Source organism: Meleagris gallopavo, chromosome 1 (genome assembly GCF_905368555.1).
Source record: "Meleagris gallopavo chromosome 1, MGAL_WU_HG_1.1, whole genome shotgun sequence".
Classification (NCBI taxonomy): Eukaryota; Metazoa; Chordata; class Aves; order Galliformes; family Phasianidae; genus Meleagris; species Meleagris gallopavo.
Genome location: NC_139404.1, coordinates 52744451 through 52758538, shown reverse-complemented (window position 1 = coordinate 52758538; position 14088 = coordinate 52744451). Strand labels below are relative to the sequence as shown.

The following is a 14088-nucleotide window of genomic DNA, read 5'->3' as shown; positions in this document are numbered from 1 at the left end:
CGTGTTAATAGCAGGTGTTCCTTTAGCAGTCATTTACAAGCTTCATCTCTCTTTCTCTTCCTTCCTTTTTTTTTTTTTTTTTTTTTTGTAATATTATAACAATCTCTGTTAACATCCCTTAGCCATGGTATCTCCTTTGCAGTTTGGATAGAATGATCTTACTATGTCTACATAGTTTTCAGCAGTCCTATCTAAGTACAGAACTTTCAGCATAGTTTACACGTAGCTTTTGGGCAGATTTTTTTTTGTAATTATTATTTCATTATTTTAGAATTTGATACTAATCTACCCTACCTCAGCCCTTCTCCACTCAGACTTTGCTTTCTTATGCACCATGGAGGATGCCATCAGTGCTGGGATGTCCACAAAAACCATTTGGGGGTGGGAAGGCTACTGCTGTGATTTGCATTGCTCTCTAGGTTTTGTTCACTGTGATCTCCCAGGCAGTGACCTTCCAAGATGTTCAGCTGCAGATCTTCTTTAGTTTTTTTTAAACCCTAAACTTGAGCTTGGAGTTACGGTTCTTGAATGTAGATGTGGTCAAGCAGTGTGCTGTGTGCTTCTTGTAAGGCATGGGCTGCTCCTGCTAGAACATGGGGCTGCCCAGGTGCTGTGGAGTGAAAGGCTGTGTCTCTGGCAGTGGCCACATGCTGGCAGTGACAGGGTAGGGGCTGTGACCAAGTCCCACTGTGCCCTTTGGGGACAGTGGTTTTGCTCACGTGGCAGAACAGCCAGTACCTAAAGGTAGAGCAACTTGATACAGACCGCAGGAGGTATAAAAGTGAGATGATCCAGTCTGATTGCTGATGCTGCTCAACAATGCAGTGGGAGCAGCTGTTGAGGTCCCGCTTTGCAGCGAGGTGCACATTGTGTCAGTGGAGATGCTGGAGATGTCCTTGGACATTGCCTCCACGTGCCGAGCACTTAAGGTCAGGATCCCCTCTCTCCACCCTTGTGAAGCAACAAGGAGTGTGCCCAGCCTCAGTGCATCATCCAGAGCAGGATGCCATCCTGTGCTGTCCCCTGCCCTCTTTTGGGATGCATGGTGCAGACGTGGGGGAGGACGGGTGCGGGTGCACCGATCTCACAGGGACCCCGTAAATGAGCATGGCTTATAAATCTGACATTTTGACTAATCCTGCTCCAGAGACAGGGCTCTTGATTTAGACCTGCTGAGAAATTTGCTGAGCTAGTTTGCTCTTCTACAGTTTCATTTTGTGTCTTTCCTTCTCCCTCCCTGTATTATTCTACATCCTTTCTGTACATTGCAAACGCATCCATGCACTCACCCCCACAAGCTATCACCCCATAGCCGTTGTTTTGCTGTCGGTACCATAGCACTGATGTGTGTGTGCTTCCCCAGGCCGTTCATCGTGCTGCCGCCCCTGATGGAGTGGATTCGGGTCGCCGTGGCTCACGCGGGGCACCGTCGCAGCTTCTCGGTGGACAGTGATGACGTACGGCAGGCAGCCAGGCTCCTGCTGCCCGGAGTTGACTGTGAACCTCGACAGCTAAAGTAAGTCCACAGAAAGATCGGATGCTTTGTGCAAAACGTGTCTCTCTCTCTCTCTCAGTGACGGCGAATTAGCAGGCAGGCAGAGGGCTCTCTCGTTTCCCCGAGAGGTGCACGGATGCTCGGGCTCGTCGCTGCGTGCGCTGCGAAATCGGCTCTGGGATTTGCTCACATCCGTGGATAAGCCGGTTGCACGGTAATGGGTGCCTGAATATCTCACAGCTGGACCGAGCCCGTAATCTGCTCGCCTGGCTTTTTTCTCTTACTGTTAGGTTCTGCTTGGTAATGAGGGGCTGAAATTTTCTGCTAATTGTTTGCTTCACACTGCTTCGCCCTAGAATACTGAGATATAACTGGTGAGGCTGCAGATATTTTCAGTGCTTTGTTTTCAGCATTAATGGTAAAAGGGCAGATTTAAACTTATAGGTAAGACTACTTCTCATGGTAAAATTGTATTTTCCATGCTAATGTCAGTTCAAATTAGTTGTAAATGTCAGCCTGGATAATTTGACTTTTTCATGTATCAGATGTGACCTTTTGGTTTTCTAATGAAGTCCTAAAGTATTTATTGCCAGAATGTTTTTAGTGTCTGTTTTGCTTCATTGTTATGTACATGTATAAAAGCATGATGTAGGGCTGTGCTGTAGTCGAGAACATAGTTGGTTTTGATTTTTGTATGAAAAGGCATTATGAATCTGCCAAAGGAGAAATTACTCACTGATAACTACTTTATGAATTTGTATGTTAAAAAAAAACAAAACATTTTTCAGCAGTCTGCCTCTCCTACAGCACTAGGTGCACTCCTCCCTGCGACGCAGAAAGCAGAGCAATGAGCTACATGATTAGCTGTGACAACCTGCATCAGAGCAGCTGGGTTGTGTTGACTCTTCCCTTGACGTGCTCTTTCACCAGAGAGCATAATACTTTACTTTGTGATCTGCACGAGATTTTTATAGTTGAAGCCATTGAATATTTAATTGAAGACATATGTTGAATTTCAAAAGCTAAATCTGGAGCGTTTCATATTTCAGATACTGACTGTAATTGCTTCCCTTCAATGTGAACATCTTGACCCTCATTTCCAGAAGTGCAGCATTCTGCATCCCTACTGAAGTGTCAAGACTTATAGGCACAATGCACTTTCTGAGAACCTCGTGCTTGGTTTCTAAAAGGCATCATAAATTAAATTCCTATTTTGATTTTTAGGTAGGATTGCAAATAAGGCAATAATGTTTGCATCGTAAATATTCTGTCTTAAAAAGGGAGGTAGATATAGTTAAGTATTTGTGCACTTAAAAAAATTCTGTGTACCATTCTTCAGATTTGTAATTGTGTCTATGTATTTGTGTGTATACATATAGAGGCTGGATTGGATGGAGCCACGAGCAGCCTGATCTGGTGGGTGGTAGCTCTGCCCACAGCAAGGGGTTGGAACTCGATAGGCTTTAAGGTCCCTTCCAACCCAACCATTCTGTGATTCTCTGAATAACTTGTTAGATGATTTTCCAGAAGTTTCAAAATCACTTGAAGTTGAGGAGAGTTGCATTATGCCCAAAGAAAATTTATTAGTGATGAGGAACAAATCAGTGTTTAGCTTAAAGCTGCCATCAAGAATTCATTTCCTAATGAATGGAAGCAGTAGCTGTTGTCCTGCCTGTCTCACGGGCAGGAATGAGCCTGAAGAGTGCAGCCCAGAATTAATCAGATGGGAATGAAAAACTAAATCATTCTGGAGACAAGCTCTGGAGTTCACAGAGACCAGACATTGCAACGTGCCCTTGTTTGACTGTAGGGGCCCGATTCACCCGCTGATGTCTCAAAGTGAGAATCTCTCCCCTCTGCACGGGCAGAGGTCTGCAGATGAGTTTTGGGGCACTCATGTTTGTGTCAAGGTCCATCCGTGGTGGAGGTTGTTTGTGCAGTGGGGGCTCAGGCCCTGCGTGCCTGTAATCGTGAGATGTAGAAGAGGGCTCTGCTATTCTGAACAATAATGTCAAGCATCGGGATATTAATTTGAAATCTTGCTCTTGTTGGTTTTTATCTGTATTTGGTACAGATTCTCTCTGCTTCTTATTGCCATCAAGCCAAGTGCCAACCTTCCATGCCTCCTTGTGAGGGAGGGAGTGTTCCCAAATGTCCTTTCCTCAGCAAGCACTGATGCCATAAATGTAACACTGGGAGAGGACACAGCAGCTTTGCAGGGGATGGCTTTATAAATAAGCTGTGTGACGGATGGCAGCTGAAGGATTTTAAATGCAGTGAGCTTGATATATTTTTATGACTTTTATAAAGTTGTCTTAATAAGTAGAACCTTGAGACCCGTTCAAATTCTAGACTTTTCTTAGCATTCTTCTTTCATCTCTTAAATACAGAAACCCAGACCAAAAAATTCACCATGTGTTACATCCCATGGCCCATGTCCTGTGCTTTGTGCAACTGCATCATTCCGTCGTGTTGATTCACAACCTGTCATTGCTAACACATAAAGCAAAATCAGCTTCCACACTGGAAAAATGCACTTATGGAGAGAGGGAGAGCTCTGGCAGAATCTCAAAGGCTATGAAGTTCAGATAAAAAACAAATGTTCAGTGTCTTATCTGGACTACAGCATGGTCTCCCAGCAGAGCCATGTGACACCTCCCAGCACAATCACATACTCCAACAGTGAGGTTCCTGATATGTGTTTGTAAATCATCTGTGCTCTCTTCCTGCCTTTCATTCCAGTACTTCCTCTCTTTCTTCCCTCTTCTGATCTTTAAAAATCCATCTCCTTAATTTCTTAAAATCTCCTGAAAGAGGAGCTGCTTTTTCTGTGTGCATAGGACTGAAGGAGGTTGGAATCAGTCAGAAGCTGTCTGTCTCCTTCCCAGTCTCTTTTCATTTTACAGCACCAGACATGCCAGAAAGTTTCTACCCTTTCCCAGCTTTGGGAGATGAACAAGGATATAAATGTTCAACCTTCCCCCAGAAGTGGGAGCTTTAAATAGAGTTGTCTCCACCTCTTGCAAGGAGGTAGGTTTCACAGATGGGTTGACTGCTGGATGTACAACAGCTAGCTGAGACTGAAGCACAAGTTGTGCCAAAGACATTCTTTGTCATAGTGGGAGACCAGACCTAAATAACATCCTACCTGTTCCCGGGCCATGTTGTGCCACCCAAAGCGGCTGAATGTAGCCAGTAGAGAGTCACATGCCAAGCAGCTCTCTGCTGGCATAAGTCTGGTGAAGGTGGGTGCTCTGCCTCCAGCACTAGGCTTTTGGTTAGTAAAGGCATCAGGGGTGAAGGAAATTTGCTGTCAAAAGAGTGTGATGGTGTCATTTGTGTTGGGCCTGCTCCTGTGCTGCAGTAATGCAGTACTGTTCTCGAACTTCTCTAGGTCTGTCTGGTTGTGAACAGATGCCTGCCTTTGGCTGCTCCTCTTCATTGCATCAGCAAAGTGCAGCTTCCCCTTGCTCAACCTAAATACAAGCAGCTCTTCACACATCTCTTTCCTTCCTCCATTCTGTAGCACAGTTATTAAATAAAAACAAAAACCCCAATGTGTTGGATGTGATGGGGAGAATTCCTAATGGATGACTGCATACGGGCTCTGGAGGCTGAAGACAGGGAAACAGAGCGAAGGAGCAACATCTTGTATTGTTCAGCACAAAGACTGCTGTCTTTTTTATCAGTGGTTTTATTTCTGCTCGCAATATATTATGGCAATCCTGCAGGATGCAAAGATGCTGGAACAAATTGACCAGAGAGAGGTGGTAGTGTCATGCAAGAGACTGTTACATGGTCAATCTTGCACATGACTGAATGAAGCTCTATTTTCTGGACAGTCAGAAATTAAAGGAAGGCTATAGTCTGGAGTGCAAGTGCATATGTGGGCGTGTATGTTCATTCTGATGTCCAGAAGCAATAAAAATTCAATTCTTTGTCAGGCTAGGTATTTCTCTGTGGCTGCAGCAGTGTCTAGAAGCCCTCTCACATTTGTCAGTGCCCTGTCCCTTTGCCTAGGTCAATGGAAGGCTGTAGCACTCTGAGCTGGCCTCTAGGAGAGAAGCAGAATTAGTAGCTTTGGTGAATGTTTTCTACTTGTCCCTAGATGAAAAGGCTCCTGTCTTGAACACTAGAGAAGCAAGACAATTTTCTGCAACATTCGTGACTGTCTAGCACAGGTCACAGCTGCTTCACTGGAGGCAGGTCTTGGCATGAGGATCACAGGAAGATTCTTTAAGCAGATCTGAACTCCATTTGGGTGATTTTAACCAACCAAGCAATACTCTGCCTGGTGGCAAACGATAGAAGCAGAGGGAATGGCATGGAGCTGCATCAGGGGAGGGTCAGTTTGGGTGTTAGGAAAAAGTCATTCACTAGAGGGTGGTGGGCTTGGAACAGGCATGTCAGGGCAGTGGGCATGACCGCAGGCTGCCATTGTTCAAGAGGCATCTGGAAAATGCTCTCAGGCATATGGTCTGATTTTTTGGTGGTGCTGTGTGGAGCCAGGGCTTGGACTCGACGGTCCTTGTGGGTCCCTTCCAACTCCGGATATTCTCTGACTCTCTGATTCAAATGTCAGAGGTGGGCAGTGGCATTTTTGCCATCATGGGTGAGTTCCAGAAGAGTCAGTTTCTTACTGCCCTATCCCATCTTGATGTGCAGAGCACAGAGCTTCCCATACGTGTAGTCAAATGTCATTGGAGGTAACAGCATCATTGCTGCTTGTCTCAGTGCTGTTCTCTCAGGTTGCTGGGCTTGCTTCCAGTGATGGCAGTAAATACTCCTTTCTGCTCTGACTGGCTGAGAACCTGGGTCCTGTCTCTGCTCCTGACCATGGACATACCCATTTTTCTCCTCTTTTCCTGCAGCGCAGAGAGGAAACTGGTATATTTATGTCCCAGCCTTGAGAAGGCACCTGGGAAAGGTGTGCAGCAGTGCTAACAGATGCCATCACCCAAGACTGAATACTTTGTTTTCAGGAAGAAAATCCTGACGGGGAAAGAAAACTAAATAATAACAACAAGGTTATGAAAATGGAAAAACAGCCATCAAAAAGGGAGTGAACTAGGCAGCTTAATGCACTCAAAATTGTGCACTCATCTCTATCCCAGAGATGAGAAAGAGCTGCCTCATGAAATCAGAAGGTCAGAGGGAAATATTTTTTACAAAGCTCAGAGTGGTACCATAACTCTAAGGATTAATAATAGCAGTGCCCAATATTTGAAAAGGATGAAAAGGGATCCGAGGAAAATTCCAGCTCCTTAGTGTAACGTCAATAATATGCAAGGCTTTAGGATGGTTTCAGAAGCAAAGACTAATTAAAGAGGTTGTTGAGGGGAAAATGGGATAAAATGTGACACAGATTTTCTAAAGATAGAGCTTGCCAGACTAATCTAATAACTTCTCCATAAGTGATTTTCTACCCCAAGGAAATTTGGTAGATTTCATCTTTTTGGACTCGAGTGAGCTATTTGATGCAGTCCATGCAGGGAGCTTTCAGTTAAGGCAGATGCTCAGGATTAGTGAAGGAACTGGGAAGTGAGCAGAGGCTGGCTTAGAGAGAGGTGACAAGGGATGGATTGGTTGCAGTGAGGTTATAGCCAGAGTTATTCAGCTCTCCGATGTAAGAGCTGCTCCTTTTTTAATTCTCAGAAAGGACTTTGGCATAAATATTAGCAGTGTGCTCATGATGTTAAAATTTGCTGATGCCATGGTGTTGAGAGGCATTGTCCAAACAGAGGAAGTTTGGGAAACCATCCAGGAAAAAGTGGATGACCTTGAGGGCTGGGACAACAGCAATGGGATGAAATGCAGTTTTCCACAACTGTGAGGCAGACACATACAGCTTAGTTAAAAAATAATACATACAATGGTGTGCATGTAACTTACACACTGTATATACAAGGTGATATATTCTGTATTGAGAGCTGAGTATTTGAATGGGGTCAGTGAATATTATAGTGCAGTATTTAATCACAGAACGATTGTGAACCACGCAAGTGACTTTTGCTTTAGCTGTGGGGAAAACAAAAAACAAAAATAAAAAAACCTGCAATTTGAGGATGCACAAAGGGCAGTACAAGCTGGAAAATACTGATGCTTCCGTGGGTGTAACTGGTAGGAAGTGATGTGGAATAGCAAATACTGTGTCTGTGTGGAGAAAATATTCACATTGGACCTGGCAGAGAGAATGGGCTTGGGTGATCTGGGTTTTGTCAAAATGTTGTTTTAGAGGAAGGCTGGAAGAATGGAAGAATGGGTCTCATGTAGCTGAGCAAGGTGACTGCTGAGGGAACGTGTGGCTATTTTCTACAAATACGTCAGGAGTAAACACCACAGAAGGGAAAACACTCTGTTTAAAGGGCATGCTGGACACAGAACTATGTGGATATTAGCAGGTTATGTGCAAGTTTAAGCTGAAAGTGCAGATGGGTTCAAGCCTTGCTGCAGAAAGAGACAGGGATTATTAACACTTCAGTCTTGTATGCTTCTGTAGTGGCTACCCCATCCCAGCCTCACCCTGCTCTGCCTTTACGGCTCTGAACCAGAAAGGTCTCTGGGCTGTTTCAGTATCTGAATGCCTTTGAAAATCTGTTTTTAATTGAAAATCATTCCTAATTTCCAATGTGCCTTGAACCAAGAACACGAAGTCTGCCTTTCTGTCTGGGACCATCCTTCTTAATGAAGGTTCTCTAGGAAAATAGGATTATCAAACTCAGGAATGAAGCTCATTTAGTGTGAGGACATCCTTAGCTCGCTGTAGAGAGTTTTCTGAGCACCATGGAAAGGGAAAGATACAATGTAAAGGCAAGATGTGCTATTTTCTTCTTTCAGAGCAGTCTCTGCCATTTGCCATGTCATCTAAATACTATACTGTGCATATGCTCTTCTTACTTAGAGGTGAAATAGGAAGAGTTGCATTTAATATTTTATTTATATCTTGTACTAGAGCATGAAAATATCAATAGACTTAATAAATAGAGATGTGGAAGCACAAAAATATTTCTACCGCTCTTTGCTCTCTCTTAAAACGCAGAGTAAGGGGCTGAGGTTCTGGAGAAAGAGAGTAGGAAATTGCTAAGAAAATCCACTATTTAATTAGATACAGCCGCAGTTAAGTAGGAGCGGTTGGTGCTTGCCTACCTCCTTGAATGTCCTTGTTCTCCCACAAATTTTCACTAATCCTTTAACACCAGCCATGTCTATCGCCGTAATTGGGCACAAAAATGCCAAACGAGCAAGCGGTTGCAAACAAGCTGCTTGACAAAATCCAGCAGTCCCTTGGGGCAGATGGTGTCGGTGGATGAAGGGGATTTTATTACTTAAAAGATTGGGCATGGATTTCTTGAGGTGAATCTCAACCTGTGCTGCCAACCGGCTGTTGGAAGACAACAGTAATGAAAAAAATATATGTATTGATCAGGAGGACCTTCTCCTTGTCTTCACTTCCACAGTAGAACACACTTGTATTTTTATAGGCTTAAGAATACAGTCTTTTTTGTAGGAGTTTGTTTTTGGTTTTTGTTTTTTTCCATTGCAAGCAAGTTCAGCAGTGCTTCATATACTTCTTTTCTATCTATGTTCCTGAATACATTCATCAGGATACAGATAACATATTGTCTTGCACTAACCAGGGAGGACTTGTGTTGGCTGTTTGTGTGAAAGATTAATTTGTACCCAATCTTTCCTCTGCTCCATTGACCTTATTCAAAATCTGAAGTCAGATTCAATTTTGAGTATGGCTTCTGGCCTGTGTACGTGGGACTGTAATACTAAAAGTGCTTTGAAATACAGATTTTGATCTTGATTTTATAGTTAAATCACTTTTTAAGTCTGTTTTCCAGTATCTGTAACAAATCTATTTTCAAGCCTTTGACAAGAATAAGAGATTGGTTAATAAATATCCAGAGGAGTTTTATTTTCTTGTCTAATTTGGTTCCTGATTAAAGTAAACAGAAATACTTTATGTCCATGTTAAAAAAGCAGTGTTCTTCATCACTTTGATCAACATGTTTGTGCTTATGTTTCGCTTTCTCCAAACTGCAGATGCAAATGATTGTCTCAATATAGTATTTATATTGCAGTCCTATTAATATCAGCTGCGTATTCCCTTTTAAAGCCTGTCTTTGAAAAAAAAAAACTGCTCACAAATTTAAATCAAACCGTCTACCATTCCTCCTGCTGCTGTTGTGTCTGTAGTCTCACTGAAGAGCCCCAGGCAAGGAACAGGACCCTTTTGTGCTATGGGCTGTGCATAGCCAGATCAAAACTGTGATCCTTGACCCCAAGAAATTAAGCATTGCAAATGCATGCATATTGCTGGCTAAAATATGACTCCTTCCAGACTTGCAACCAGCTGAACTATAATTTCTGACATGAGACCTCATTCACATTTAGGACAGAGGCATAGTGAATAAACTCAACAGAGCTGAAGAGATGGACTTAATTAATAGATTATCATTCTTTTAATTGAAAGAGCTGGTGATTTGGTCCCAAGTGGACAAACAAGGTTTTGGTGCTTGGATATCACAATGATGATTTGTTCCTTTTACCGGAGGGAAGCATTTGTCCTGCTGCTCTTCACATTCAGCTTTCCATTTCTTTTAAATTAACTATTAGCTTGTGATGCTGGCACGTATGGCTTAGAACATAATTAGGATGTTCTTTTTTTTTCTTTTTTCTTTTTTTTCCATTTTATAACAGTTACAGAGCATTGCATTTTTTAATTGTCCACTACTGACTATGGCAATAATCCCCTCCAAGAGAACAAATAATTAAAAAGCGATGCAATAAGAGAACTGCTGCGTTTACCAGTTACGATGGAAACACTTTGAATCATCTGTTTCCCCAGACGTATTCAATACTTATTGAAGATCAGCACAGACCCTTTCTTAGCCACTCCAAATGAAAATGTGATCAACACAGACCCTTTCTTAGCCACTCCAAATGAAAATGACAAAACTTACATTTGTTACAGCTGCCGTAGAAATGCTGCATTCCATCGCCCTAATGTGAGTTTGGGAAAAGACAAAAATAATTTGCTCTGCTGTTAGGAGCCATTATAAATGAGGAAGATTACCTTTGGCTCCTGTCAGAAGTGTGAGTATTTTGGATTAGGATAGAATGTCATGGGCACCGTGCAGAATTTGACAGTGGCCAGTCACAAATAATTAATGTTACCATGGCATTGCCCGTATGATGCCACAGTGAAGTTAATTATGTGCAGTGGCAACATGGTAGTGATCTTGAAGATAACTGCTGTAGAAGAAATATCGGTGAGGAATTAAAAGACATTTGGGAGCAAACCTCTTTAAAAAAAAAATCTAAAACATGGTTGCAGCTTAGCACTAAAAATAAAATCAAGATTTTACCTTCTAGTTTTCCTTTTACTTAATAAAAGGCAATACTTTGCTTGATGTAGGATAGTGAGCTTGTAGGCTGTGTTACTGAACCCCTGCGTTATGGGGACTACATCATCTCCTGGAGCCCTTGAAGCTGACAGCCGTGGATGGATCCTGCCATCCCGGGATTGTCTCCAGCAAGAAGAGGGGGAGAGCACTGCCCCTGAGATTTGCTCCTCTCATAGCTGTCCCAGCTGATGAAGAAACACCTTTTTTGCAGGGTGAGGACTTGAAAAAGGACAAACTGTGAGTGCTGGCAGCTGGCAGATCTGGCAGCAAACTGAGGTGGCCTTGGAGGGGACATCCAGCTGTCAAGCCAGTGTCAGCATCCTGTGCGACTGGAAAGATCACAAATACTTCTTGGCAAAAGGGCCACAAACTGACTGTGCAGCTGGGGACGTTTCCAGTTCCTTTTCTTTGTAGGCACAGCTTCACAACTCTGAAGAGTGACCCTGTATGTTTAGCTGACCTTAGTCAACCTGATCTTTCAAGCTTCTTTCCCATCCTTTCCCTACCTCTTCATAGCTTGTCAGTATATTCATTGCATTACAAAGATGGGAAGTCTGAATGCATCAAGCTTTGGTGCCTGCTCTGTTCCTCCTTTTATCTTGCATTCTTTAATGTTTGTGAGTCTCTATGTTGTCTGTGATGGGAGAACATCCATTAGTGTAATATGGAGCAGAGACCCCCACTCGTACTTACTTCACTGTTGGAATTAGCATTGCACAGTTCCTGGTAAGAAAAAGGACCTGGGAGCAAATGCAGTGCTGGGTTGGCTTAGGGTTCATTTTTGATGGCTTTGCATTATTTTTTTCAATTTCTTTCATTTTCATTCTGCAGTGTGGCTGCTCGCTCTGTCTGCTGTACCATCTTCCCACTTGGCTTTTTCCAGTGTTAAAAATGATGCTGTATTCTCTGATTCTGTACTTGTAGTTCTTGATCATTTTTGATCCGTCTCTTCACTGCTTTGTATCTGTACTTGTTAAATCTCCTTTCCTTAACTCACTCATTTCTCTGGCTTTTTTAGATGCTGCTATGCTTTCTCTTCTGAAACATTCTCCATTCCATTCTCTTACGTCATGTTCTTGTTTTATTGAACACCCCAGTTTAGTCATTTTATTAGTCAATATATGATAATGGTGGGAGCAGCAATGATCTGGGTCCAATTTTGCCACTGTTCCATAAATCAGAGCTATAACCCACTTGTGATGGACCCTTTTGGGGGTATTGACACTGGTAATGGTACTAAGTTGAGGCTTCTTGCTTTGTGGTACTTGGTCTAGATGGCATGTCTTCAGTGCTATCCAGCAGCCTTGCAACTCAGACACTCCTGAATCCAGATTGTTGCAGTGTTTACACAGCTGCTCACAAAGCTATAGGCTTGAAACAAAACTTATTCCCCACAGCTGATTGAGGAGTACTAATTTGCTGATACCCAGTAGGAGTGGTAAAAAATCCCCCTTCATAGGCTGTGAGCAGGTGAACTGGTGTGCTCCTATGGGATCAGATGCAGCTCTCAGAGGAGTCACTTACAGAGCAGTAGATGCTTCCTGAACTCATACCAGAGCAGAACTCGGGGCAGCCCATACGAAATAAGCAAGGTAGGCCCATGTTCCTTCTTCCTTCCTTGTGTGGGTGTGTAACTCAGGTCAAAATCATATTTCTGGGGAAGAGAAGATCATCAACTGGCGTTCTGTGTGCACCAATTCTGACTGACGTCAGTGAAGCTCTGCCTGTTTCTGCTAGCACTGATTTTGACCCATTTTATTCAGTATATGTTATATATCTTGGTACAAATGATGAAGCAGTGGCTTGACACAATCAATGATTCATAGTGGCAGACACCTCTGCAGTCCTCAGAGGATGTCTAGATCTTTCCAGAGCCGTGCTTCACTGAGGAACCACCTTGCTTTCAGCCCACAGTCATCTGGAAATGGCCAGCTGGAGATGGGAGGTCCAGGCACTCCCTCTGGGCATTGAAAATCCCAACACCTACTTGTGAGCATGCTTTGTCTTTGTTGTACATTAAAGGACAGCACAGATGATCTCTAGTATCCTGTGCTATGGCGGTAGCGAGTACCAAATGTTGTGTAGCTCTTGTGCCAGAAATGTGCCATACGGTGTGAATGTGTAGAAGCAGCAATTTCTCCTGTGGATCTCTGTGTAATCGAGCTCAGCCCGGCATATCTGTGCTGGTTTTTCTTTTTCCTTGCTCAAAAACATCTGTGCAACAAACAGCGTTGTTATGGTTTTCTTTGTTCATCTCCTTTGTAGGCATACTACTTCTGCAGATCCAGCTGCTGCTTTAACAGCGGTATTATTGTGGTTGTGTGTTGTATGGCATGCTGTTGTGATGAAGTGTCATTCTGGTTTCCCCACCAAATAATGGTACTCCAAGCTTGCTTCATTTGCATTTGTAGGACATTGACTTTTCAGCAGACAAAGCCAAAACTGAACGTGTATAGTGAACAGCACCAAAATATCTGCTGGCTTCCAGTCCAGTCACAGCCCAGCAAGGCAAAGAGCAAGCTCAGGCTCAGATGCCAGCTTCAGTCCTGAGCCCTGCAGAAGCTTTGATCAAAATACTTTGAATTTCCAGTTTAATTTTCTTTCCTCTGCTGAAAGAGGAAGAACAGTACCTGTTACTACATACCACTGCTTCTATATAAGCAGTGTATTATTTGCATATTGCTGTTAAATATTAAGCACTGTTATATATTTTATAAAGCACCGATACAGCACTTTGAAGAAGAAAATTAAATGATAATGATGTTCTGTTTATATACTTTTTTGTTTGCTCCATTTTTTTTCCATTTGAAATAGAAAACAAGTGCTTGCTGTCTATTTGCAGTTTTCACTTCTGATCTTGATTTTCGTTCTTCATTCTAAGTAGCCCCTTGTTTTCTGACCTGGTGTCATTGGAGAATCAAAGTGTTGTTTTTCCAGTTCTTTATCCCACTTCAACCAAAAGCACTGTGGATTTGGACTCCACCCTGTACCCAGACACTCTTCAGCATGAAAGAAAAGCAAATTTGTCTTTTAATAAGATGAAACCGAGTTAAGTAAACATCAGATTTGAATTGCCTGCTCTCTCTGGAGCTGTAGATTCACATCTTGGCTAAATAATTCCTAGCCCTTCATCCATTTGAAATGGAGATCTTGAGCAGCTTGCAGCTTGTGGATCTTTTG

General features: G+C 42.9%; 1 protein-coding gene across 3 annotated transcripts in view; it reads left to right on the top strand.

The window, feature by feature from the left end:
- Positions 1-14088, top strand: part of ABTB3 (ankyrin repeat and BTB domain containing 3) — a 167841-nt gene that overhangs the window by 118490 nt on the left and 35263 nt on the right. For all 3 annotated transcript variants that reach the window (XM_085227593.1, XM_085227582.1, XM_085227591.1), the window contains exon 4: positions 1364-1516. In XM_085227593.1, the coding sequence (XP_085083719.1) occupies positions 1364-1516 (153 nt within the window). The remainder of the gene's footprint in view (positions 1-1363; positions 1517-14088) is intronic.